The 24112-nt window shown below is 34.6% G+C and overlaps 2 protein-coding genes across 2 annotated transcripts; one reads left to right on the top strand and one right to left on the bottom strand.

Moving 5' to 3' along the window:
* Window positions 1-155: 155 nt before the first annotated feature.
* LOC129886845 (DNA-directed RNA polymerases II, IV and V subunit 8B-like) lies at window positions 156-8979 on the top strand. The gene is made up of 5 exons (XM_055961717.1): window positions 156-281; window positions 6324-6431; window positions 7103-7257; window positions 7764-7852; window positions 8500-8979. The coding sequence occupies exons 2-5, from the start codon at window positions 6359-6361 to the stop codon at window positions 8615-8617; spliced, it is 435 nt and encodes a 144-aa protein (XP_055817692.1). The 5' UTR covers window positions 156-281; window positions 6324-6358; the 3' UTR covers window positions 8618-8979.
* A 173-nt stretch (window positions 8980-9152) lies between these two features.
* Window positions 9153-12247, bottom strand: LOC129884830 (BTB/POZ domain-containing protein At5g17580). Its single transcript, XM_055959108.1, has 2 exons — window positions 12137-12247; window positions 9153-11443 (listed from the first exon to the last, which is right to left on the bottom strand). Exon 2 carries the CDS (start codon window positions 10725-10727, stop codon window positions 9309-9311), a length of 1419 nt encoding a protein of 472 aa, XP_055815083.1. The 5' UTR covers window positions 10728-11443; window positions 12137-12247; the 3' UTR covers window positions 9153-9308.
* Window positions 12248-24112: the final 11865 nt, after the last annotated feature.

Raw genomic sequence — 24112 nt, 5'->3', positions numbered from 1 at the left:
TGAATGGCAATGTACGAAATCTTACCCAATATTTATGCAAAATACTGTTTGTTTTCTCCTTGTGAATCACGTGACAATAATTTTTTTTTTTAATAAAAAATATTGATTGCGTTAATTGTTTAACTAAGTTAGTTTAAATTTTAAAGGATCAAATTCACATAAAACTATAAACTTAGGGACTCAAAATCACAATAACTTAAACCAACGCCAAAGCCCACCTTAAACCCTCTTGCTTCCTAGGTTCGCTGCTACCTCAACCTAATTATCTCCGAATTCATCAGGTTGCCTCTCTTTTTCTCTCAACTCCCTTTTTCCTCCACTGGTGAGAGTGTATTGGTTCTTAAATCTTGATTATCTATGTGTCTTACTTGTCCTTTTTTTTTTATAAAAAAAACATCACTAGTCCAAATTTGTATGATTCTTTTGATGTTTTGATAATTTCATAGCATAGAACTTGTTAATTTGTTATGAATTTTTACAATACTGAATGTAATGTTTGTACTGAATGAAACGGGTGAATATTTAAGTTGAGATTGAGGCCTTCTTGTAGAAATTAAGGTTGCCTTAGAGGTCAATCGTTCCGAGTTGGAAATTGTCTGCATGACCTAAAATGTAAATAGATTTGCTTTGTATATGCTCAGGCTTCTTTTTATCATAGTTGATTTTCTTCAAGAAACTATGGAAAGCACGGTAATTTCTAGTTAAGTTGTTACAATTACTATAAAAGGGATTATGAGAATCACATATTCCTCAAACTATGGTGGGTGGGTGGGGCCTAAGTAATGTTACTAAAAATAGTAAAGAATACTCCCTTCGTTTCAATTTGTTTGGCCTATTTTGATTTGGCACGGAGTTTTAGAAAACAAAGGAGACTTTTGAATCTTGTGGTGTTAAATTAAAGATATGTTAAATGTACCAAAATGTCTTTTAATCTTGTAGTATTAAACATGCCATGTGAAAAATTGGAATTAAAGAGTTATTAAGAAGGGAAACAGTCATTCTTTTTGAAATTGATTAAAAAGGATAGTAGGTTAAACAAATTGAAAGGGAGGGAGTAGCTTATAATTGTGATTATTAATTTGACGATCTTATGAAATAGCATATCACAATTCTCAATTTGCTTGTGTGGCTACTCTTTCTGAGAAACTGTATAAGCCTTGCGTTTGTGGGAGATAGCAAGTACTGTGGAATTAATTGAGGTGCGCCTAAGTTGGCCCGGACACCACAATTATACGAAAAAGTGTTTAAGCTTTCTGTTACATCCTTTTTTTAAACTGACTAGAAAAGTAAACTTTCCGAGTTGTAGTAATTTGAACTTGAAAGTTTTTCATCACTAAATGCTGGGATTTTGATATTGGATGATCACTAGAAGTTTACTGATTTCCCTTTATTTCTTACTTAGTTAGGTTAAGCTCTTGGTGATGGATTTAGAGATCAAGATGACGAGGAAAAAAAGGGTCGGGGATGACCGACCTAGGATCAGATGGGAAAGTTTGACCACGGCTAGTGCCCTGGAGATGGGAGAGAAATTGAAGGATATAAGGGCTTGTGATAGTAGTGGGGATGCGAACAGTATGTGGGATAGGATGGCTAGTTGTATTAGGGTTGTAGCAAGGGAAGTGTTGGGAGTCTCGATAGGTAGTCGTAGTCGGCATCGAGGGGACTGGTGGTGGAATGGAGAAGTGCAAGGGAAGGTGGAAGCAAAAAAGATGGTGTATGCGAAGTTGATAGAAAACAAGGATGAGGTGGAGAAGTGGACGAATAGGGAACTTTATAAGATAGCGAGGAAGGAGGCGAAGTCGGCGGTTTCAACGGCAAAAAAGGCAGCTTTTGAACGCCTTTATGCTAAACTAGAAGAGAAAGGCGAGGATAGAAAATTGTTCAGGATAGCCAGAGCGCAGGAGAGAAGGGCACGCGATGTGGAGCAAGTGAAGTGCATTAAGGACGAGCATGGAAAAGTATTGGTAGAGGAGATCCTCATTAAACCGAGATGGCAGTCATACTTCCATAAACTCTTGAATGAAGAAGGGGACAGAGAGATTGTGTTGGGAGATTTGGAACATATAGGGAGGCATCACGATTTTGGGTGTTGCTGGAGTATTACGGTCGAAGAGGTTAAGGGTGCTGTGGTAGGATGCGCTGGGGAAGAGCGACCGGACCTGACGAGATTCCTGGGGAATTTTGGAAGAGTGCGAGCTCGGTAGGTTTGGAGTGGCTTACTAGGTTGTTTATTGTTATCTTTAAGACGACAACGATGCCCGGAGAATGGAGGTCGAGTGTAATGATCCCTCTATACAAAAACAAAGGGGATATCCAGAGCTGCAACAACTATAGAGGTATCAAGCTTCTAAGTCATACTATGAAAGTGTGGGAAAGAGTGGTGGAGATGAGGGTGAGGAGAGGCGTGTCTATTTCAGAGAACCAATTTGGATTTATGCCGGGTTTGGACATGTGAAGAGGAGAGTCCCAGATGCACCAGTGCGGAGATGTGAGAGGCTGGCCATGGATGGTTTCAGAAGAGGTAGGGGTAGGCCGAAGAAATATTGGGGAGAGGTGATCAGACAGGACATGGCGCATTTACGACTTACCGAGGACATGACCCTAGATAGGAGGGTGTGGAGGACACACATTAGGGTAGAAGGCTAGTACATAGTGGTTTTATTCTCCCTTATTCGTAGGCGTATTAACGCACTATGATTTCTTGTACTCTTGTACTCTGATGTATGTTATTTATGGTATTTATGTTATTATCCAATAATAATATCTACTATTTTTTGTGCTTGGATTATACTATTGTTTGGCCCGTTTTCGTCATCTACTTATTTACTCTAATATTCTTGTCTGACCTTTTTCTATGCTTTTATTGAGCCGAGGGTCTTTCGGAAATAGCCGTCCTACATTGGTAGGAGTCAGGTCTGCGTATACTCTACCCTCCCCAGACCCCACGATGTGGGATTTCACTGGATTGTTGTTGTTGTAATTTGGATTTATGCCGGGACGTTCAACTACAGAAGCCATCCATTTTATGAGGAGACTGGTGGAGCAGTATAGGGAGAGGAAGATGGACTTGCATATGGTATTCATTGACCTAGAAAATGCTTACGATAAATTTCCACGAGAGATACTATGGAGATGTTTGGAGGCTAAAGATGTACCTGTGGCGTACATTAGGGTGATCAAGGACATGTATGAGGGTGCCAAAACCAGGGTAAGGACAGTATGAGGGGACTCAGAGCACTTTTCAGTTGTGATAGGGTTGCATCAAGGATCAGCTCTTAGTCCGTTTTTATTTGCCTTGGTGATGGATGGATTGACGCGACAAATTCAAGGTGAGGTGCCATGGTGTATGCTTTTCGCGGACGACATAGTCTTGATCGATGAGACTCGTAGTGGAGTTAACGCTAAGCTAGAGGATTGACGACATACCTTTGAGTCTAAAGGGTTTAAGCTGAGTAGGATCAAGACGGAGTACTTAGAGTGAAAGTTCAGTTAGATACCTCAGGAGGTTGGCACGGAAGTTAAGCTTGGTGACCAGGCCATCCAAAAGAAAAGTAGTGTCAAGTACCTTGGGTCTATCATGCAAGGCAGCGGGGAGATTGACGATGATGTCACACATCGTATTGGGGCAGGGTGGATGAAATGGAGGCTCGCTTCCAGTGTGCTATATGACAAGAAGGTGCCACCAAAACTTAAGGACAAGTTCTATAAAGTGGTGGTTAGACCGGCTATGTTATATGGGGCAGAGTGTTGGCCAGTTAAGGTCTCTCATGTTCAAAAGATGAAAGTTGCCGAGATGAGAATGTTGAGATGGATGTGTGTGCATACCAGGAGCGATAGGATTAGAAATGAGGCTATTCGGGACAAGGTAGGAGTGGCCTCGGTGGAAGACAAGATGCAGGAACTGCGACTGAGATGGTTTGGACATGTGAAGAGTAGAGACACAAATGCCCCAGTGCGGAAGTATGAGAGGTTGGCCATGGATGATTTCAGAACAGGCAGGAGTAGGCCGAAGAAATATTGGGGAGAGGTGATCAGACAGGACATGGCGCAGCTACAGCTTACCAAGGACATGACCTTAGATAGGAGGGTGTGGAGGACCCATATTAGGGTAGAAGGCTAGTACAAAATCTCGTTATTCTTCCTTATTAGTAGGAGCATTAACGCACTATAATTTCTTGTGCTCTGATTTTTGTTATTATATACTACTCTCTGTATTTTGATTACTCTATTTTATCTGTGTCGCTTTTGTTATTTGCTTTCACAAAACGCTTTAAACTTCTTGTACTTCTTAGTAGTATCTGACCTTTTTTTATGCTTCTATTGAGCCGAGGATCTCTCGGAAACAGCCGTCCTACCTTGGTAGGAGTAAGGTCTGCGTACACTTTACCCTTCCCAGACTCTACGTTGTGGGATTTCACTGGGTTGTTGTTGTTAGGTTAAACAAGAAATGAATAAGTTTTGAGCCAATTGCTGGTCTGACTTGGTATGCTATTAGGTCAGTTGCTTTTTATAGATGTTACAGGAATAAGTTTTGGAATGACTAGGGAGGGATAGCCTAGTGGCAAGGACCTTTTGCTCCAACCATAAGATTGGGGGTTCGGCTCACCAGGAGAGCAAGGTAAAAGGGCCTTTTGGTAGGGGTTTGGGAGGGAGGAAGAATCTGGGATTTACCATATCAATGGAATAAAAAAGGTCGTGGAATAGGTTTAACATGTTGGCAAGTTATGTAAAGGTATGGACAATCTAAGTTGTGCGAACTCTTCATTTTTGCTACCGCCTCCGTGTCAACACGAGACGGGTGCGAGTGCGGGATACGTGTGAGATTCGGTCAACCTACATGGACAAGTTTGGGGGGAAATTGAGATTTTCATAAAAGATAAAATAGATTTAAGACATGAGAAATGGCATACCTTCAATATTGTGGTCCTGCTGTCTCTTTTTTTAGCTTTTACTCTTGGTTAATATTCGATGCTTCATGTTTCAAGCCAAACAGAGAGAAACTAAGAATTCAAGCGGTCGTGTTCTAACTTTTGGTAGAAAGTAGCAATGATCTGTAAGGAGAGTTGGTGGAAGACTTTGAATGACTTCCTTTTTCTTTTTTGAGGGGAAGAACCAGAGAGCTTGAAAGAAGTTGGGGATCTCGGGAAAGATGACTTGGAACATCTTTCAAAATTTAGAATATCTTTATAGCTAGCTCTATTTTATAATTTTGGATTTTTTAGTCGAATCCTAGCACCCGTATCCATACCTGTATCTGCACGCCGAATCTTAAAATTTAGATTTTGCAGAATCCGACCCTTGGATTCGCACACGCGTTGGATGCCCGCACTCGAGTCCGAGCAATTTAGTAATGACAATTAGGGTGAGAAATTGCAAACTTCTCTCTGAGAAGAATCTTTTTTTTTTTTTGGAGACGCGTGGAAAGTTTTTAAAACTTGATGTAAGAATTGGAGAAATAAAAAACTGGAAGGGCTTTCCTTGGCTTAGTTCTTGTTCTTGTGTAGCTCATTTAAGTTTAGAGGAATAGTATCGATGTTTTCTTCAGAATGGGGTAGGTTGGATTTCAAGATCATTAGATTGTTTTCTTCTTCGGGTACTGATCTTATCTAGGAAAACATTCATAAGTTTTCTTCTGTTATCTGGTTATTATAGTGCGTTTAAAGATTTCTAAATATTACACATACTTGTGCTGGATAACTTCAGTCTTTTTTTGCTTTGCAACTTTCAGGTACTTTCTTTTTTTTCCCTTTGTTGTTTCTATGTTCTCTGTTTCTTTTTCACCTGGTGTGATGGTCAGTTCTTAATAGTGTATTTCTCAACTTAAGAGGCATAGATTTATGATGAAGTAGAAAAACTTGTTAAAATTGGTCAAAGTCTGCTGTTTGTTTCTGCTTGGAAAATTGCTGAGAGGTTGGATGTTAATCTCTCTGAAGATTGAGAAGGTTCTTCTGAAAAGATCCTTGAGTGTTCCTCTTTTCTTTTTCTTTTCTGATATCCATTATATTGTCTCTTTAGATACTCCATTGTAGTGATTTAAAAACTGGTCTGGCCTGTGCCTTCAGAAAGACATTTGGATTTAGGCATTTTTTAAATCCTGTAATAGTTTTAGGATGTTGCTGACTTGTCTTTCTTTTTTCTTGTAAAATGTTCACAGTTGTCAATTTATATCTCACGTAATGGATAAAAGATTGGTCAATTTTATCGGGGACATCTGATAAAATTATTTACTGAAGAAGTCAATTTATCTCTCACCTAATTAATGAGACATGTATGATTGTCACTGATCATGACTCTCCTTTGGATTCTTTTCCTTCTGCGATTAGGCAACGTTGTCTCTTCAGGAAGCTTACCTCTGAAAATGGATGCGTTTCACTTTGACGAAATTATTAAGGTTCTAAAGGTGGATGCTGATGGCAAAAAGTATGACAAAGGTAATACCTCTTTCATTTACTCCACATGATATTGATATTACATGCAATGCTGTTAAGAAACGTTATTACCATGCCGATTGTTGGTCTCCACGGACTCCCTCTGTGCTATCTTCCTTTATTCTTCTACGAGCTCGCATCTTTTCTCCTGGAGAGGGAATATGTGGGTATCGGAAAATAAATGGGAAAGAATTGATAATTTGATATCTCCTATTGATGCAGCCCAGTTAGAGAATTCCTTGAGATCCCCTGTGTTGGAACAAAAGTTTTTTTAAGCTGTGCGTTTCTGTAGAGAAGAAGCCAATAATTAATTGGTGCCATAAAAAAAGAAACAATTTTAATGTTAGAATGTCATTCAGTTTTCCATCTCAAAAAAAAAGAATCAGTTTCATGTAAAGATCTTTCTCAAAATCAACATTGGCTGTTAATTATTTTATAGCTGGATTTACTGTGGTTTCTACTTTCCATATCCACATCAAGTTCTCTTAACGTAAATGAGAACTATCTGTGTATTTTGCTGGGTACAGTATGTTTGTTCTGATTTTGTTCTTGTGAGTGATAATAGATGTGTGGGGAGGCAAAATATTATCATTATCAACTTTACTGATGTTCTGCTGTTGCATTTCCATTTCTGCATCATTGATTTTTGGACTAAAATCTGTCGATTTCTTTAGTTTCTCGCATAGAAGCAGAAAGTAGTGATGGTGAGACATCAATCCAGCTAGATATCAACTCAGAACTATACCCGATGAAGCGAAAAGAGTTGTATAGGATGGTTATATCAACGACACTAATGGAGGGGTCGGCTGTCACTAGCTATCCTCCTGAGGTATTTGTTCCATTTAATTATTTGAATATTAGTGCATCTTCCTTGTTAATTGTTTTGAAAGGACCATTTGATGATATAGAAATATGGTAATCTTCTCTCCGTGATATGGTAGATATAATTTTTTATAAGATTTAAGTAGCCTGCTTGGTAAGTCCATAAATCTTGTTTGGGGTGGAAGCTGTTGATTTTTGTCTAGTAGTTATCCAGACTACGCATTATCATTGCTGTAAATTCTTGAGTAGGTTTCCCTTTTATTGTCATTTTGGTTGATGATCTCCTAATTGAAGTAAAGGTATTTATGAAACCAAAACAACCACTTCATTTTCTTGAATTTGGATAACTTTCATTATTTGAAAAAGAAATGTTGGAAGCTTCTTTTTTATTATTTATTTTTGCTTCTCCAAGGCCTTTTGGCGACAGTAATGTGTAGATTGGGAGGTGTGGCTGCCAAATTTCGATTTTCCCAGACTGGCTAATGGCTATGCATTTAACTTCTTCAATTGCAGGGAAAATCTCTTCTTGACAAATTTGAATACATCGTGCATGGGTTAGTATATAAGGTCTCAATGGAGGGATCAGGACCTGACAAGAAAGTGTATGTACTCGCTCGTCCCTTTTCTTCAATGTATTGGTTTAATTTCTAGATCTATCTAGATCTATCTATAGGCTGGACGGGAAAAAAAATCAGCTCAGGCAGCTTTGCAGCAGTCCACCAGCTAAATTTCACTTTGGATTACATATCACCCACTAATTACACTATAGTAGATATATGCCCAACAAATCCAATCTCGTTGGCGAACATTGTGATCTCTCACCAGTTCATCGTGCAGCAATGGTGCCAGATATTTTGTTTGGATTGGAAAAATGATTAGTTAAGAATGGAAAAGGGGGAAAGTTAGATTCACCAATTTCTCTCCTCTCTTCTAACACACTTGACCCCTCTCTCTATACTTATGTTCACAGAAAGAATTTTTTTCCTCTTTTTTTCATTCTTGTATTTATTCTCCAGTTCTTGCTGAACATACAACTCCAGACCTCCGGGCCTGTGGTCAATTAACACAACTAAAAGCTCCCTTCAGTACGGTTGTAGTTTGTAGAATGATATAAAACTTCTCATGGCCTCTCATAGGAATAAGTTTGTGGCAGTGACGTTTTTCAGATTTTCAAAAGTCAGTAAGTTTAGAGATTCAAACTCTTTGACAGTCTATTGATTTGTTCAATTTTTCCTTTTCCTCATGTCAGAGTGGTTTATGTCTCCTTTGGAGGACTTCAGTTGATGCTGAAAAGTGATCCCCTCAAGGCACAAAAGTTTAAGCTTGATCAGAAGCTCTTTCTTCTTTTGAGGAAGATGGTGAAGTGACTCCATTTGTTGCTCTGGAATCCTTATGGGAGCAGGGACTTTGTGTAGAAGGTTTTTAGCTATCAACATGAAACCTATGCTGTTGAACTGCATCTTTGTTGGCGAAATTATGTACAGTTCTGAACTTAATTAAGATGTATCGACTCTGCTCTTGGAAAAAAATGTTTGTTTTGCAAGTGTTTACTGGAAAACAGGTCTCTGTGAACGCACTTATGTTAAACATTTTGGCTTTGTTGCAATGAACCAGTATGCGTCACATGTGAAGATAACTGTTTGTTGTACTGTCATTTTGGCTTTGTTGCAATAAACAAGTTGCTTGCACTTTTGCTATAAAATATGGTTTTAGGCCTATTCTTGCACCATATCGAAGTCTATGCAAGTGTGTGCACCGAGTTAGACACCTAGAGTTGCAAATTGGTGAAAGTTTTTTTGCTTTCCTACTGGGAGGAAAACTCATCTTTACGTTCTATAATGCGTGTTTATGTTTAACTAATAATTCTTCATGGAAAAATAAGTAAGGATATGCTTTAAACGCAGAACATTAAGGCCCATATAGGTCTGGATTTGTTTTTTTTAGAGAAGCTACGAAATAATAGTCCTACCAACCTCATGTTATTTTGAGAAAGAAAATATGCATAGAAATGGAAGGTGCACAAACTTCTATGTTGAATAAAAGAGCATAAGATATCTTCTATCTTGGATGAACTTTTTTCTTCTTCACATGGCAATTTGTCTCATGCAAGCTTGTCATACAACCAAGCTTCCTCTTCATTTCTTTCCACACGCTTGTTTTCCCCTTTTGAATCTTGTGCTGGTAACTACCTCTTTGAATTTCCCTTCTCATCATATCACATTCTTTCTCCAGCTCAATCACCTTGCTTCCCATCTTTTCCATCTCTGCTTTCATCATTTCCTCTTCACTATGGCTAATCTCCCTTGCATCTTCGTCGTCTTCTTCTTGCTTCAACAATCGGTTATCAAGACTCCCCTTTGTCCTCTTGGACACAGTATCCTTCAACTTCAGCTGCACAGAAAACAGAATCTGCACCATCACTCGAACTGGTAGTTTTTCGTTCTGTGCAGCATGCTCACAGGCTTCAGGAGACATTTTGCTGCAATCCAACACCCTACAAACTTCCTCCCTTTCCCAATCTGTGAGATATCTGTGCTTGTCTAAGTATATATCAATTGCTCTATACATACCATCAGAATTTCTATTAGTTCCTCCTGTTGCTGCTTGTGATAACTCTGCTAGTGATAAAAATGTGTTCAACTTCAAATCTATGTCACTAGAAACCTCAGCCAAGAAGTCATCGACAAGTTCTGCTACCACGACTAGGCCAGATATATCCGTGCTTGCGTAATTGCTGTAGAAATTCTTCAATATTCTTTTCACACTTTCAGTGTCATACTGCTCTTCTTTTGCATATCCTTGTGCAGGTATTAAGAGGTCCTTGACAGTCGCCTGGTCTAGTTGCTTTCCTATTCTAATCTCCAACCCGGTTTTGCATTCACTATGAGCATCCAAGATTAGTGCGGATTGCAGCATTTGAGAGAGCAAAGAACTGGGGATCAGCCCCCTTTCTTGAGGCAACAGTCTCTCCACTGCCTCAATGATCTCTTTCCGAGAATTCCTTTCGTAAGTTGATGGATCATCAGCTTCTCCTTTAGTGTCCGAGAAAACCCATTTGTTGAGATAGTGAAACAAAGAAGATGCTACATATTCCAGAGGGACTTTTCGATGAACCATTGCACGAATTATGGGCTCGTAGAGAGCAATGGAAAGTAGTGTCAAGTCCTCTGATTTCCAGTCAAGTACAAAAAGCCTCCTCCTGACATTTGGCTTGTAGGCATTTTCACCGTTCTCACTATCATCATCTGTTGTTGTTACATTCCTCATCGGCTCTCCAAGAAGACTTGGATCATGCTGTACTTTGGCGATGATAGACTCTGCACAAGCATCAACCAGGGCAAGATCCGCGGCTTGTTGAAGAACGGTTTCTGCAGATTTGAGAGCTTTAATACTCTTGTTCCAGCTAGGAAGGATATTGTTTTGAAAGTAGAAACAAGCCTTCTTTACGAGGTTGTTGGTGTTATCAATCTCGGACATTCCAAGATAGTGAGCAAGACAAAGTACTTTAATGACATTCTCAGGTGACAAGTTTATGTCAAAGCCATGACAGAACCTTGCTACAAGCTCAAAAGTTTCAGAATCAGTAGGAATATCTCCTAGCAAATGAGAAAGATCATCTTCAGGATTCTCTTTCAGCAATGCAGCTATCTTTGAAGATCTTGCAGCCAAAAGTTCCTGTAAGTTCAACACAAATCAGCACCTTAGGAAAGTTGAAAATTAATCACATATTAATCACATATTATTAAGAGTCTATTTCCTACCAAGCACTGAGACTCAAACTCGAGACCTCTGATTAAGGGCAGAAGGCTACCAAACATCCCTATATATCCCTTGGTGTCTTACACGACACAAGAATCACACACGGTTACGCTAGAAGATCATTTCAGTGTTGGAAGATTATCGTAATTCTTACCCTATTCAAAGAGAATGGCACTCCATAAATGTTGAACTGAACATCTGATGATGAAGCATGCATTAGTTTCCTGAAAGAAGAAAAAAAGTGAGAACATGACTGAGAATGATTGTTAACTAGTATATAAACTTTTACCTGGATGGAGATCCTATACTTTTGCTTTTGCTCATTTTATAATATTTTTGTTGTTTCCAGGTCATCAAGAAATCAAATTTAGGGTCTCAATTTCAGGCTAAGATGTTGGAATCAGTAGATTCTGATTGCTAGTACTCTGATTAACCTGCAAAACATATAGCAATAAGTAAAAACTATTTTATATCTTTACAGTGACGTTAGTGGGGGCGGGGGGGGGGGGGGCGTTTGGTTCACGTTCTAGTTAGAGAAAATATTTTTTGATCAATCGAACATGAGAAAATCTAAAAACATTTTTCAATAAATGTTTTCCTACTTGCTGAACACACCCTAAATGATATGTTGTTTACTTGGGAGACGTATCACTTTTCTTTAAAGATTTATAAGAGAATTTAGCAGAAAATTTTGATTTATTTCATTGTTCATCTTCCATTCTAGGTCTACAGAAAATTACTACTCTTACTACGGAACTTTTACTTAGCAAACGCTTAAATTTGTATGTACCCAAACTTTTCTGGTTCACTCCAACATTCCTCACTTGTCTGACTGTTTGACTATTATTGATATCAAACGAGATTAATTCAAGAATACTCAAATTCAAAGCTCAATTTTTAGTTTTCTATGCTCTTAACGATTTTTTGTGGATTTGTTCTCTTTTGTTTACCTTTTTCATTTTCTTTAACCGTACTAATAACCAAAAGAAAATATAATTAAAAGAAAAAACATGCATCATACAATAATAATCACCTGAATGAGTGCATAAAATTGATGAAAATCTTATACTTAAGTATGTTAAAACCTTTTGGGATTGTGAAATAAAGAGCATAACAACAAAACATACCTGAAAAATCTTGAATATTTTCCTTGTTGTTGTAAATGTAAAGTATAAAGGAGAATTAAAATAAAAAAGAGATAAATTGAAAAGAATTAGCCTGCAATTACTTGAGGTGTGATTTTTTGTTTAGCTTAAGTGTTCAATATTCAAACGTTCAAAACCTAATATTTGGAGATTCCGTTATTTTTAATTAGAGTTTCATATGAGATAAACACTCCAAAACCCAACTAAAATCTCCTATATTTTAGGAACTACTCTCACATATTATAGCCGCCTCCTTTTTTTTTTTACAGAAAATTATATTTTCATTCTTCTCATATAAACAATTTTTATAAAAAATGTTTTTAGGTGGATACGTGTTTAGGACTTTCTTTGTAAAATAAAACTTCATTTTCCTAATTTAAAGTAAATAATTTTGATACGAATTATTAGTTGTATTTTTAAATTATTTATAGTTTTAATTGTCTGTCTATTTGATAGTCAGGGGTAATCTCATCTCACGTAAGTGATACACATGCCTGCCACGTGGAATTTTTCGTCCTCGTGATATTATTTTTTAAGAAAAAATATAGCACATATTTTTTTATCTTTTAAAGTCATATTTTTCGGGGTCAAATTTTACTAAACAAAACTTGTTTTTTGAATAATATATGTCTTTGATTAAAACTAGTGGAGCTCCAAACTAGTGCATTTTCTCATATTATTAAATTTTTATTATAATTGTATCCTTTGTTTGTCAAAAAATTAACACATTAATTTGTCTCTCTTCAAATGTGTTTAATAGTGATCTGGTTGACATTCAGTAAATATCTAAAGTCTTCAATAATTATACTTAAAAGATAATATTGAATGTCCTCGTCCTTAATAAGCTTGACAACAAGGAGATAGTTTCCACATCTACTTGTTGGTAGCTCATTATCTTAGCTATCTTTAGCCTTTTTTAATGCTCCACAATTGGCTAGATGTGAATTTCACCAAGTACGTGATTATCCCAACAACCATTTTACTTGATTATCTCTAAAGAATTCTTCAAAAACGGCATCTAAAGCTCCACAAAATTAAAAGAACAAACCTTCCTTCAACATATAATTACTCTCATGTTATAGTGAATATAATTGAAGACTTAGAATAATTTCTTTGTCTCAACTCTCTCTTTTGAAGACTTATAGAATAATTTCTTTGTCTCAAGTCTCTCTTTCACTACATTAACCTCAATATAAATTTCTCATTTTTCTTATACTCATTTTATCTTATATCTTTCTTGTGCACAAATCCATCACTGTTTATAGGTGAGGTTTTCTTCCTTAGAATGAATAAGAAGATTATGGGTAGTAAATTGGCTAAATGAATGACCAAATGTTACATAGGTTACAAGAATAAATAGGTAGAATAATGATGAAATGAAGAGTTGGTGGTTACAAAAGTTATTAACAACTAATAACCATATTCTACCACAATTGATGAGAGTAAAAATGCATAAATGTAATGTCCACCAATGAACATAACATGATCATAATGTGACATATGATATATTAAAATGTCAAACTAACCTATGATGATATATCATCGATAATCTAATTAAGCCATTCAAGCATAATTTATAATATTAATTTCATTTTATGAGATAAAATTATTATTCTATATTTGTTTCGATTTTGGACATATTATCATAATATGTGAGGGATTCTCTACATTATCATCACACTATTCTCATTTCGATGACTCAATGATTCCTCTAGTAAATCCAAGTTCATTTGACATAATTTATTATGTCTCATAATTAAGTCATAAAATGCTTTAATTTTTCAGGTTTCAATGTTTTCATAGTTTAATCCATATACTATCATTTAATGAGATAAAATAATATTTTTGTTAGATTGATGAAGTAAAGGAGCTATATAGATGGGAGATTCCATTTGCCATCTAACAACACGTCAGAAATTGTTAAAAATGTATCAGTATCAACCTGTCTAATATCAATAATAATAATGTTATAAAAATAAACTGTATTTAACAAAGAAAAGCGGAGAGAATAAAAGAAGAGAATGAAGAGCAGAAGAAAGAAAGATGAAAGCCGTGTATGTATTATGTTCACTGTCTCTATATTTTACATTGCAATTGGGCATATTTATAGTAGTGCAAGAAAGCAAGTAGTGGACAAGTGGGCCCCACACAGAAGATAAAATAATTGAAGTGGACAATCCACTTGCCCATTTGTTGTTTAACACTCCCCCTTGGATGTCCACGTAAAAAAAATTATTTTACAATAAACAATAAACATTATTACACTGAACATCCATAGATACTGTGCCTAGTTAAAACCTTATTAGAAAAACTCAGTGGGAAAAAGCCTAGTGAAGAAAAAAGAGTACACACATTTGGTAATATGCCTTGAGTGCTGCCTCATTAAAAACCTTACCAGAAAAACCCAGTGGGACAAAATTTTGGTTAAGGAAAAAAGAGTGCATCGCGTATTTTCTCCCCTGATGAAAACTTCATTTGATATTTTGGAGACGACGCATTCCAATCTTATATCTTAGCTTTTCAAAAGTTGATGTTGGTAATGCCTTTGTGAATAAATTTGCAAGATTATCACTTGAACGAACTTGTTGTACATCTATATCACCATTCTTCTGTAGATCATGTGTGAAGAATAATTTTGGTGAAATATGTTTCGTTTTGTCTTCTTTTATGAAGCCACCTTTTAATTGAGCTATGCATGCGACATTGTCTTCGAATATAATTGTGGGTATTTTAACATAATTTTTCAGATCGCATCTTTCTTTGATGAACTGTATCATCGATCTCAACCACACACATTCTCTACTTGCTTCATGAATTGCTATTATTTCAGCATGATTTGAAGAAGTAGCAACAATAGACTGCTTTGTAGATCGTCATGATATAGCAGTTCCTCTGTGTGTAAACAGATAGCCTGTCTGAGATCAAGCTTTATGTGGGTTTGATAAATAACCTGCATCTGCATAACCAATAAGGTTTGCGCAACCTTTGTTAGTATAAAACAAACCCATATCAATAGTACCCTTCAGGTATCGCAAAATATATTTGATACCATTCCAATGTCTTCGCGTTGGGGATGAACTATACCTTACCAGCAAATTAACTGAGAATGTTATATCAGGCCTCGTTGCGTTAGCAAGGTACATAAGTGCACCAATAGCACTGAGATATGGTACTTCAGGACCAAGAATTTCTTCATCCTCTTCTAGAGGTCGAAATTGATCTTTTTCCACTTTAAGTGATCGAACAACCATTGGAGTACTTAATGGATGTGCTTTGTCCATGTGAAATCTTTTTAAGATTTTCTCAGTATAGGCAGATTGGTGGACAAAAACTCCGTCTACTAAATATTCAATTTGCAGACCTAAACAAAGTTTTGTCTTTCCAAGGTCTTTCATCTCAAATTCTTTCTTTAGATACTCAATTCCCTTTTGGACCTCTTCAGGGGTTCCAATGAGGTTTATGTCATCAACATAAACGGCGAGTATAACAAATTCTGATTCCGTTTTCTTAATAAAAACACATGGACAAATAACATCATTTATATAGCCTTTATTTATTAAGTACTCACTTAGGCGATTATACCACATACGCCCTGATTGTTTCAGACCATATAATGATCTTTGCAGTTTTATTGAGTACATCTCCCGAGACTTATTACATGCTTCAGGCAATTTTAATCCTTTTGGGATTTTCATATAAATTTCATTATCAAGTGAACCATAAAGGTAAGATGTAACTACATCCATTAGATGTATATCAAGATTTTTATGTACAGCTAAACTGATGAGCTATCGAAATGTTATTCCATCCATAATGGGTAAATATGTCTCTTTATAGTTGACTCCGGGTTTTTGAGAGAATCCTTGTGCAACAAGGCGTGCCTTGTATCTTACAATTTCATTTCTCTCATTTCGTTTTCGCACAAAAACTCATTTATAGCCAACTGGTTTCACACCTTCAGGGGTTTGGACTACAGGTCCAAAAATTTCACGTTTAGAAAGTGAGTCTAATTCTGATTGAATTGCCTTTTTCCATTCTGGCCAATCACATCTACGTTGACATTCTTCGACGGATTTAGGCTCAAGACTTTCATTATCTTGCATAAGGTTAATTGCAACATTATATGCAAAAACATTATCAACTGTGATTTTCGATCAATCTAAATTTATCTCATCACCGGTAGAACTTATTGAAAGTTCTTCATTCACTTGAGTCTCGGGTTCACTGATTTCTTCAGAAATATTAGGATTACTCAAATCTTGACCTCGTTCAAGAGGTTCTTGTGCAGTATCATCTTTATTATTTTTCACGCTTCTCTTTCTAGGATTTTTATCCTTTGAACCTAGTGGTCTACCACGTTTCTGGCGTGTTTGGGATTTAGAAGCCATGATACTTGTAGATGGTCCTTTTGGGACATCAATCCGGATAGGCACACTCTCTGCAGGGATATGTGACTTAGTTATCTGTTTCAAATCAGTAAATGCATTTGGCATTTGATTTGCTATTCTCTGTAAGTGGATGATCTTCTGGACCTCTAGCTCACATGTGCGGGTGCGTGGATCAAAATGAGATAGTGATGAAACTTTTCACGCAATTTTTTTCTTTTTCGAGTTCCTTTTTGTCTCTCCCTAATGGCGGGAAAATTGTTTTATCAAACCGATAATCTGCAAATCGAGTAGTGAATAAGTCTCTAGTCAACGGTTCAAGGTATCAAATTTTGGAGGGTGAGTCAAACCCAACATATATGCCCAACCTTCATTGAGGGCCCATCTTGGTACGTTGTGGTAGTGCTACAGACACGTATACCGCACAATCAAAATTTTTTAGATGGGCTATATTTGGCTCATAACCAAATACTAATTATGACGGAGAGTATTTATTATAATATGTCGGTCGGAGACGTACAAGTGCTGCTGCATGTAAGATAGCATGACCCCAAATAGTAATTGACAATTTTGTTTTCATTAGCAGAGATCTTGCTATCAATTGTAGGCGCTTTATAAATGACTCTGCAAGGCCATTTTGAGTATGAACATGAGCAACAGGATGTTCAATTTTTATCCCAATTGATAAGCAATAATCATTAAAAGCTTGGGATGTAAATTCTCCAGCATTATCAAGGCAAATGGCCTTAATTGGATAATCTGGGAATTGCGCTCTCAATCTTATTATTTGTGCTAACAACTTCGCAAACGCCAGGTTGCGAGATGATAACAGGCACACATGAGACCATCTAGATGATGCATCTATTAGGACCATAAAATATCTAAACAATCCACTAAGTGGATGAATAGGTCCACATATATCTCCATGTATACACTCTAAAAAGTCAGGAGATTCGATGCCAACCTTCAGGGTCGATGGTCTGGCAATTAATTTGCCTTGATAACAAGCAGCACATGAAAATTCATCATTTGTAAGAATCTTCATCATTTGTAAGAATCTTCTAGTTCTTTAACGGATGTCCAGTTGAATTTTCAAGAATTTGTCTCATCATTATTGATCCAGGATAACCTATTCGATCATGCCATATCACAAATATATTTGGATCAGTAAACTTCTGGTTTACGATCATATGTGTTTCAATTGCACTAATTTTTACATAATATAGGCCAGATGACAGAGTTGGTAATTTTTCCAAAATATATTTCTAGCCTGAGACATTCTTGGTTATACCAAGATATTCAATATTCATTTCATTTAGTGTCTCAACATGATATCCATTTCTGCGGATATCTTTAAAACTTAACAAGTTTCTTAGGTATTTAGAAGAAAATAGTGTATCTTCTATAACAATTTTTGTCCCCTTAGGCAGAATTTTAATAGCTCTTCCGGAGCCTTCTATCATTTTTGAATTACCAGAAATTGTAGTAACATTTGCTTTTCTTCTTAGCAAGTTAGAAAAATATTTCTCGTCTTTAAATATAGCATGGTTTGTTCCACTATCAATTACACAAATATCCTCGTGATTGGTCATTGATACAAATAAAATTTGAGGCATTTCTATATTTTTTTCAATAAGAAATAAAATAAGTATTAACACATGGTACATTACACAAATTTTATTTATTTACATTGACTAGGAAAATACAAACATCATATTTAATACAGATAAGAAGAAAAATATTTACATATTATTAGTCCTATTAATATTCATATTTTCGTCTGAAAAATTAAAGAAATCAGCTACATCCAAATGCATGGGCTCAATATTATCTTTAGAGATAAAATTTATCTCTGGATTATTTTTTCCCTCTTTAATGATGCCTGATATAGCTGAACCAGATGTTTTGAGGACCGGCAAGTCCGCGATCAGTGCCCCACACCTCCACATCTATGACATACATTTTCTGAATTATTATTCGGTAAAGCTTCTGGCTTTTTACCCTGCCTTTTATATTGCTGATCATTTCTCGGTGCCAGCCGAGTATCATGATTAAAATTCCTTCTTTTACCACGATCACGACTGGAGCCATGACCTTTTTATTAATAGTTCATTTTGACGTTCAGCAATCAGAAGGTGAGAAAGTAATTCAGAATAGTTTTTAAATTATTTTTCGCGATATTGCTGCTGCAGGAGCATATTCGCGGGTGGAAATGTGGAGTATGTCTTTTCAAATTTATCTTGCTTAGTGATCTCTTCTCCGCATAAATTTAACTGAGCTATAATTTTAAACAGAGCAGAATTATATCAGTTATATTTTTAAAATCCATTAATCTCAGATTTAGCCAATCATGACGAGCTTGTGGAAGCATGACCAACTTCAGGTGGTCATATCTTTCTTTTAAATTTTTCCATAATTTAAGAGGGTCTTTTAATGTGAGATATTGTAATTTTAGCCCTTCGTCAAGATGGTGACGGAGAAATATCATGGCTTTAGCACGGTCTTGATTGGATGCCATATTGTCATCTTTAATGGTATCTGTCAGACCCATTGATTCTAAATGAATTTTGGCATAAAGTGCCCATAATGAGTAGCCTTTTCGAGAGATATCAAGAGCAGTAAATTCAAGTTTGGAAATATTTGTCATTTTATGAAAAAATAAAATTAAATGGAATTCTTACCGCTTTTTAATGAAACTCTTACCGCTTTTTGTTACCTTGAAAAAAAAATAGTCGGAGTCTCGTGCTGATAACGTGTTATAAAAATAAACTGTATTTAGCAAAGAAAAGCAGAGAGAATAAAAGAAGAGAAGGAAGAGCAGAAGAAAGAAAGATGAAAGCCGTGTATGTATTGTGTTCACTGTCTCTGCATTTTACATTGCAATTGGGCATATTTATAGTAGTAAAAAAAAGCAAGTGGTGGACAAGTGGGCCCCACATAGAAGATAAAATAATTGAAGTGGACAATCCACTTGCCCATTTGTTGTTTAACAAATAACAACTTTTAAAAATAGCAAAGATTTAAAACATAATTAGACTCTTTCGGTACAATTTGCTTAATTAAGTTTTATAGCTATAGTTTCAGCTGTTATTCCAATTTTCGTTTATATATCTCACTGCATTATACAAATTGAGTTTTCTTGTATATCTCGCTGCATTATACTAATTGAGCTTTCAAAAGAGATTGTATATATTCACTTTCAGATTTGTATATTCGCTTCCAGATTTGCCTTAGAGATTCATACATTCGCTTCCAGATTTATATATGAGCCCTCAGATTTGTATAATAACAAATTTCATTAAACTATAGTCAATTCGCGCAATTTTTTAAAACTATAACTATATTAAATAATATACTAATAATATTTGTCAATTCACGTAATTTTCAGTTTTATTAATAAGTGACCCATTAGCACACCACCAATCAAGCCAGAAGTTGATAAATCTTACGTGTTACACGTTCCATTTTGCCTCTTTAACCAAAAAAGACTTGGCTTTTAGAAGATTTTTCCAAAAATATGATGCATTTTGCTTATTTGAAAGAGTGTGATAATGAAGATATTTGCTTCTCACGACACTAGTCCTCAGTTCATTAGAACCTACAGCTAGTTTGAAATCATTTATATTTTGCTAGCGTTGCAATTTTGATTTCCAACACTGACTGATACTCAAAGTTTCTCAAACCATCTTTTTTATTATAGAGAAAAGGCCCAAATATATCATCGAATTTTGAGAAAAGACTCATTTATGACCTTCGTTAAAAGTTTACCTCATCTATGCCATTGTCATTTGAGAAAAGATTCATCTATGCTATTATTTTTTAACTCCGATTTTGCAAAACCACCTAAACAACTTTTAAAACTTTCTATTGAAGTTTTGAATCAAATGTATTTTTTTGCTTCTTCTTCTCCAAGAACACTTGAAGAACACCAAAAATTCAAATTTTCAACTTCTCCAATTTTTTACGAAATCACTTCAAATTTCAATAGTAGCAGCTCTTCGAACTAGATATCAAAACTCAATATCTTTTAAGCTCGAATTCAACCTAATCCAAAAGACACACTTAAAATTTCTTCAAAGTTTCAAAAACTTTAACCTTCTTTAATGGTGGAATTTTCGCCACAATTCCAAATTGCTTGAAATTTTGAACGTAGACCCAAAAAATACTTTAAAGTTTACTATTTCTATGTTCAACATTTCAAATGATTTGGAGTTGTGGAGAAAATTTTACTATTGAAAGAGGTTAAAGTTTTAAAACTTTGAAGAAATTTTAAGTGTGTCTTGTTGAGTTAGGTTGAATTCGAAGTTAAAAGATATGAGTTTTGATATCTAGCTCGGAGGGATGTTAATATTGATATTTGAGGTGATTTAGTGAAAAATTAAAGAAGTTGAAAATTTAAATTTTTGGTGTTCTTCATGTGTTCTCGGTGTTCTTGAAGAAGAAGACAAAAAAAGTATATTTGATTCAAAACTCCAATAGAAAAGTGTTAAAAGTTGTTTAGGTGGTTTTGCAAAATCGGAGTTAAGAAATAATGGTATATGTGGACATTTTCTCAAACGACAATGGCATAGATGAGCCAAACTTTTAACGAATGACATAAATGAGGCTTTTCTCAAAATTCGATGACATATTTGAGAATTTTCCCTTTATTATATTACAATTAACACTAAATAGTCATAGGTTTAAATTATGATGTTATTTAATCTGTTATTTGGTTGACAAGTCCGTGATAACTTACCTCGGGATTAATATTTAGTATCGGGATAAGTTATCCCTCTCTTTGGATGGTATAGTAATCCGGGATAAGAATCCCAATATAAAATAGGTGAAATGGCAAAGCTATCCCTTTATAACCCCTTTTATATATCAATTTTCACATTCATGTATATTCACATTATTTTTAATAGCATGTATAATAACATTCACAATCTTCACTACTTCTTATTTTTATGGTAATCTTCATATTTTTCTATTAAAAAATACATTATATAAACATAATTTTTATTTATAAATATATTTGACTATTTCTTACGTTTATCTATATTTTGATTTCTCTACTAGTGAATTACATATTTTTAATTATATATTATTTTAGCAACTTGAAAGATGATGTTTTATATATCAATTAAAATGAGCATAACTTTAATAATTTACAATTTAAGAGAGATATGTGCTTAAGTGAAGTGATATAAATAATATATTCTCTTTTACTTTAACAAACTTAAGATGAAAGTTTTATTTTTAAGATAAATAAGATGAATGTTTTATTTTTAAATATATACGTACATCATGAGAATGCACATACAAAAATATTTAAGCTAAATAAGATGAAAATTTTATTTTTAAGAATGAATAACTAAGCTTGCAAAAAAAATATAAAAAATTAAATAAAGTGAAGGGTATTTATGTAAACAAATACCTTGTTTTTAAAAATTATGTAATGTATATTATTTTGAATATAAAAAATCAAACATTCAAGAAAAAATCGGAAAAAGAACACTTATACTCCAAAAAGGAAAAATATTTACCCTTAAATACCCCATTACTTTCATACACCTTTTTATTTTAAAATGACATAAATTTATTTTAAAAACTGCGCGCTAACGTCACGCTGATCTCAACGCCCACACTATATCACTATATGATACCTATAAAGTATCAATATATCGACGGAGTATCACAGAGGATTAACCCCAGTCTTATATGATACCGGTATAATATCAATATACAGATAAAGTTTCACAAAGAATATATTTTCTACTAATTTAGAGTTTAATAAATAAGATTGTCACTTTAATAATTTTTTCTTAATTGTTTTATTTTTAATTCTTAAAAAAAGAGCTCAATCCTATGTGATACCGATAGAGTATCAATATACCAATGGAATAGTACATAGAATTAAGCCCAGTTCTATATGATACCGATATGGTATCAATATACCGATGGAGTATCATATATGATTAATTCATAGCAGTGATGTTGACGTCATGCGCAAAATAAGAAAGAAAAAAATGGGGTAAAAGGGTAAATAGTTTGGATCATGAGTCCATTAATGGTAAATAGTTTGGGTTAGGTCCAATTTAGGTAAATAGTTTCACAATTTGGTCTATTTTGTATAGTTTTTTCTAAAAAAGAATCTCAGCATAATTTATCCTATTACAATTAATCTCAACATAACTTATCACATCATAACTTGTATTCAACTCATACAATCCCTAAAAGTATAATCTTGACTTTTGACCTAAATGAAACGTTCTACAAAAGGTTGTCTCCTCACAAGTTTATTTTATGTGATTTTTTTTAATTTGTCTAAAAAATAGTATTTTTTATATTTAATTATTAATAAGATAATTTATAATATTTAAATATATATTATTATTTTTAGATCATGAATTATTTAAAAATATTCTTTCTTAAATTAAATTTTATTCTCTAGCTATGATTAGCGGAAAATAATATTTAGTCGAATAACGTCATATACGTTAGGCCGGACAGTGTTTTGAAGGCAAAAGCTGCCAACATTTTGTTGAAGTCCATTTTTGAACATACCTTTTTTAAACCTAATTAATTAAAAGTTAATTAAATGACAAAGGCCTAAAGTCGTTCGGTTGCCAATGGCTTAGAACCTAAGTTATATTTATATTAAAAAAATATCATAAAATATATTTATATATTAAATATATTATTAATATATTAAAATATATTTGCATACATATAAGTTTATTTATGAATTAAAAAGACTATTCTAATTATTTGAAACGGTTATATGCTTAAATAAAAATCTACGATTTTATTGAAAAAGGATATAAATCAATTCAATACGGTTTTTTCTTTTGACACCCCTAGACGAGGGAGCCCGGAGCTCCACTTGTCCTTGTACTTTTTGCGTGTGTATCTCTATTGTAATATGTATTTAGTTTGGTGTAATCTCCAACCACACACACAAAAAATGTTTGGTGTGTTAGGAAAACGCAGACTAACACGAAAAGATATATGATAAAAATAATAGAAATAAAATGAAAAAATAACGATATCAAGAATTTACGTAGAAATTCTTTTAAATAAGTGTAAAACCACGGGCCAAGAGGAACAACTGATATCACTATAGTAAGAAATTTTACATTGGGTAGTCACGAGTACAATACTTAAAGTGACCACAACACACTCAAAAGAATTAATACTCTTTTGATTTCCCACCTTACTAAAATATCGCCCACACTCTATTTTTCTTCACAAACTATTTTTTTATAGTCTATGGTATACCTCACTTTGCTCTCTAATATTTTTTTTTCTCTATCTTGGTGTACATTCAAATGAGCCACAAGCTCTCAATTTATAGAGAAAGAAAGAACATGCCTATGTCACTGATGACATACGTCAATATTACAATTTCAACAAAGTGTGCTACAAATCTTACCCAACCTACAAAAGAAAAAATAGCCAAATATCTGTCCAATGTATAATTGGATTTTCAACTACATATTTTATCTTTATGGGAGTCCTATAACCCTCCTGAACCTTTTATTTTTTTTATTTAGTGATATGGAAGGTGAATGCACCTCTTCTAGGCGTG

This window comes from Solanum dulcamara, chromosome 4 (genome assembly GCF_947179165.1).
Source record: "Solanum dulcamara chromosome 4, daSolDulc1.2, whole genome shotgun sequence".
NCBI classification, from domain to species: Eukaryota; Viridiplantae; Streptophyta; class Magnoliopsida; order Solanales; family Solanaceae; genus Solanum; species Solanum dulcamara.
Note: the sequence above shows the minus strand (reverse complement) of the source record. Positions and strands in the feature narration are given on the sequence as shown.

Bases quoted from the DNA above. Each gene is read 5' to 3' on its own strand.
- LOC129884830 (XM_055959108.1), bottom strand. From the start codon at position 10,727: ATGTCCGAGATTGATAACACCAACAACCTCGTAAAGAAGGCTTGTTTC.
- LOC129886845 (XM_055961717.1), top strand. From the start codon at position 6,359: ATGGATGCGTTTCACTTTGACGAAATTATTAAGGTTCTAAAGGTGGAT. The intron at 6,432-7,102 runs GTAATACCTCTT...CGATTTCTTTAG, and splicing joins TGGCAAAAAGTATGACAAAG to TTTCTCGCATAGAAGCAGAA. The intron at 7,258-7,763 runs GTATTTGTTCCA...CTTCAATTGCAG, and splicing joins TCACTAGCTATCCTCCTGAG to GGAAAATCTCTTCTTGACAA.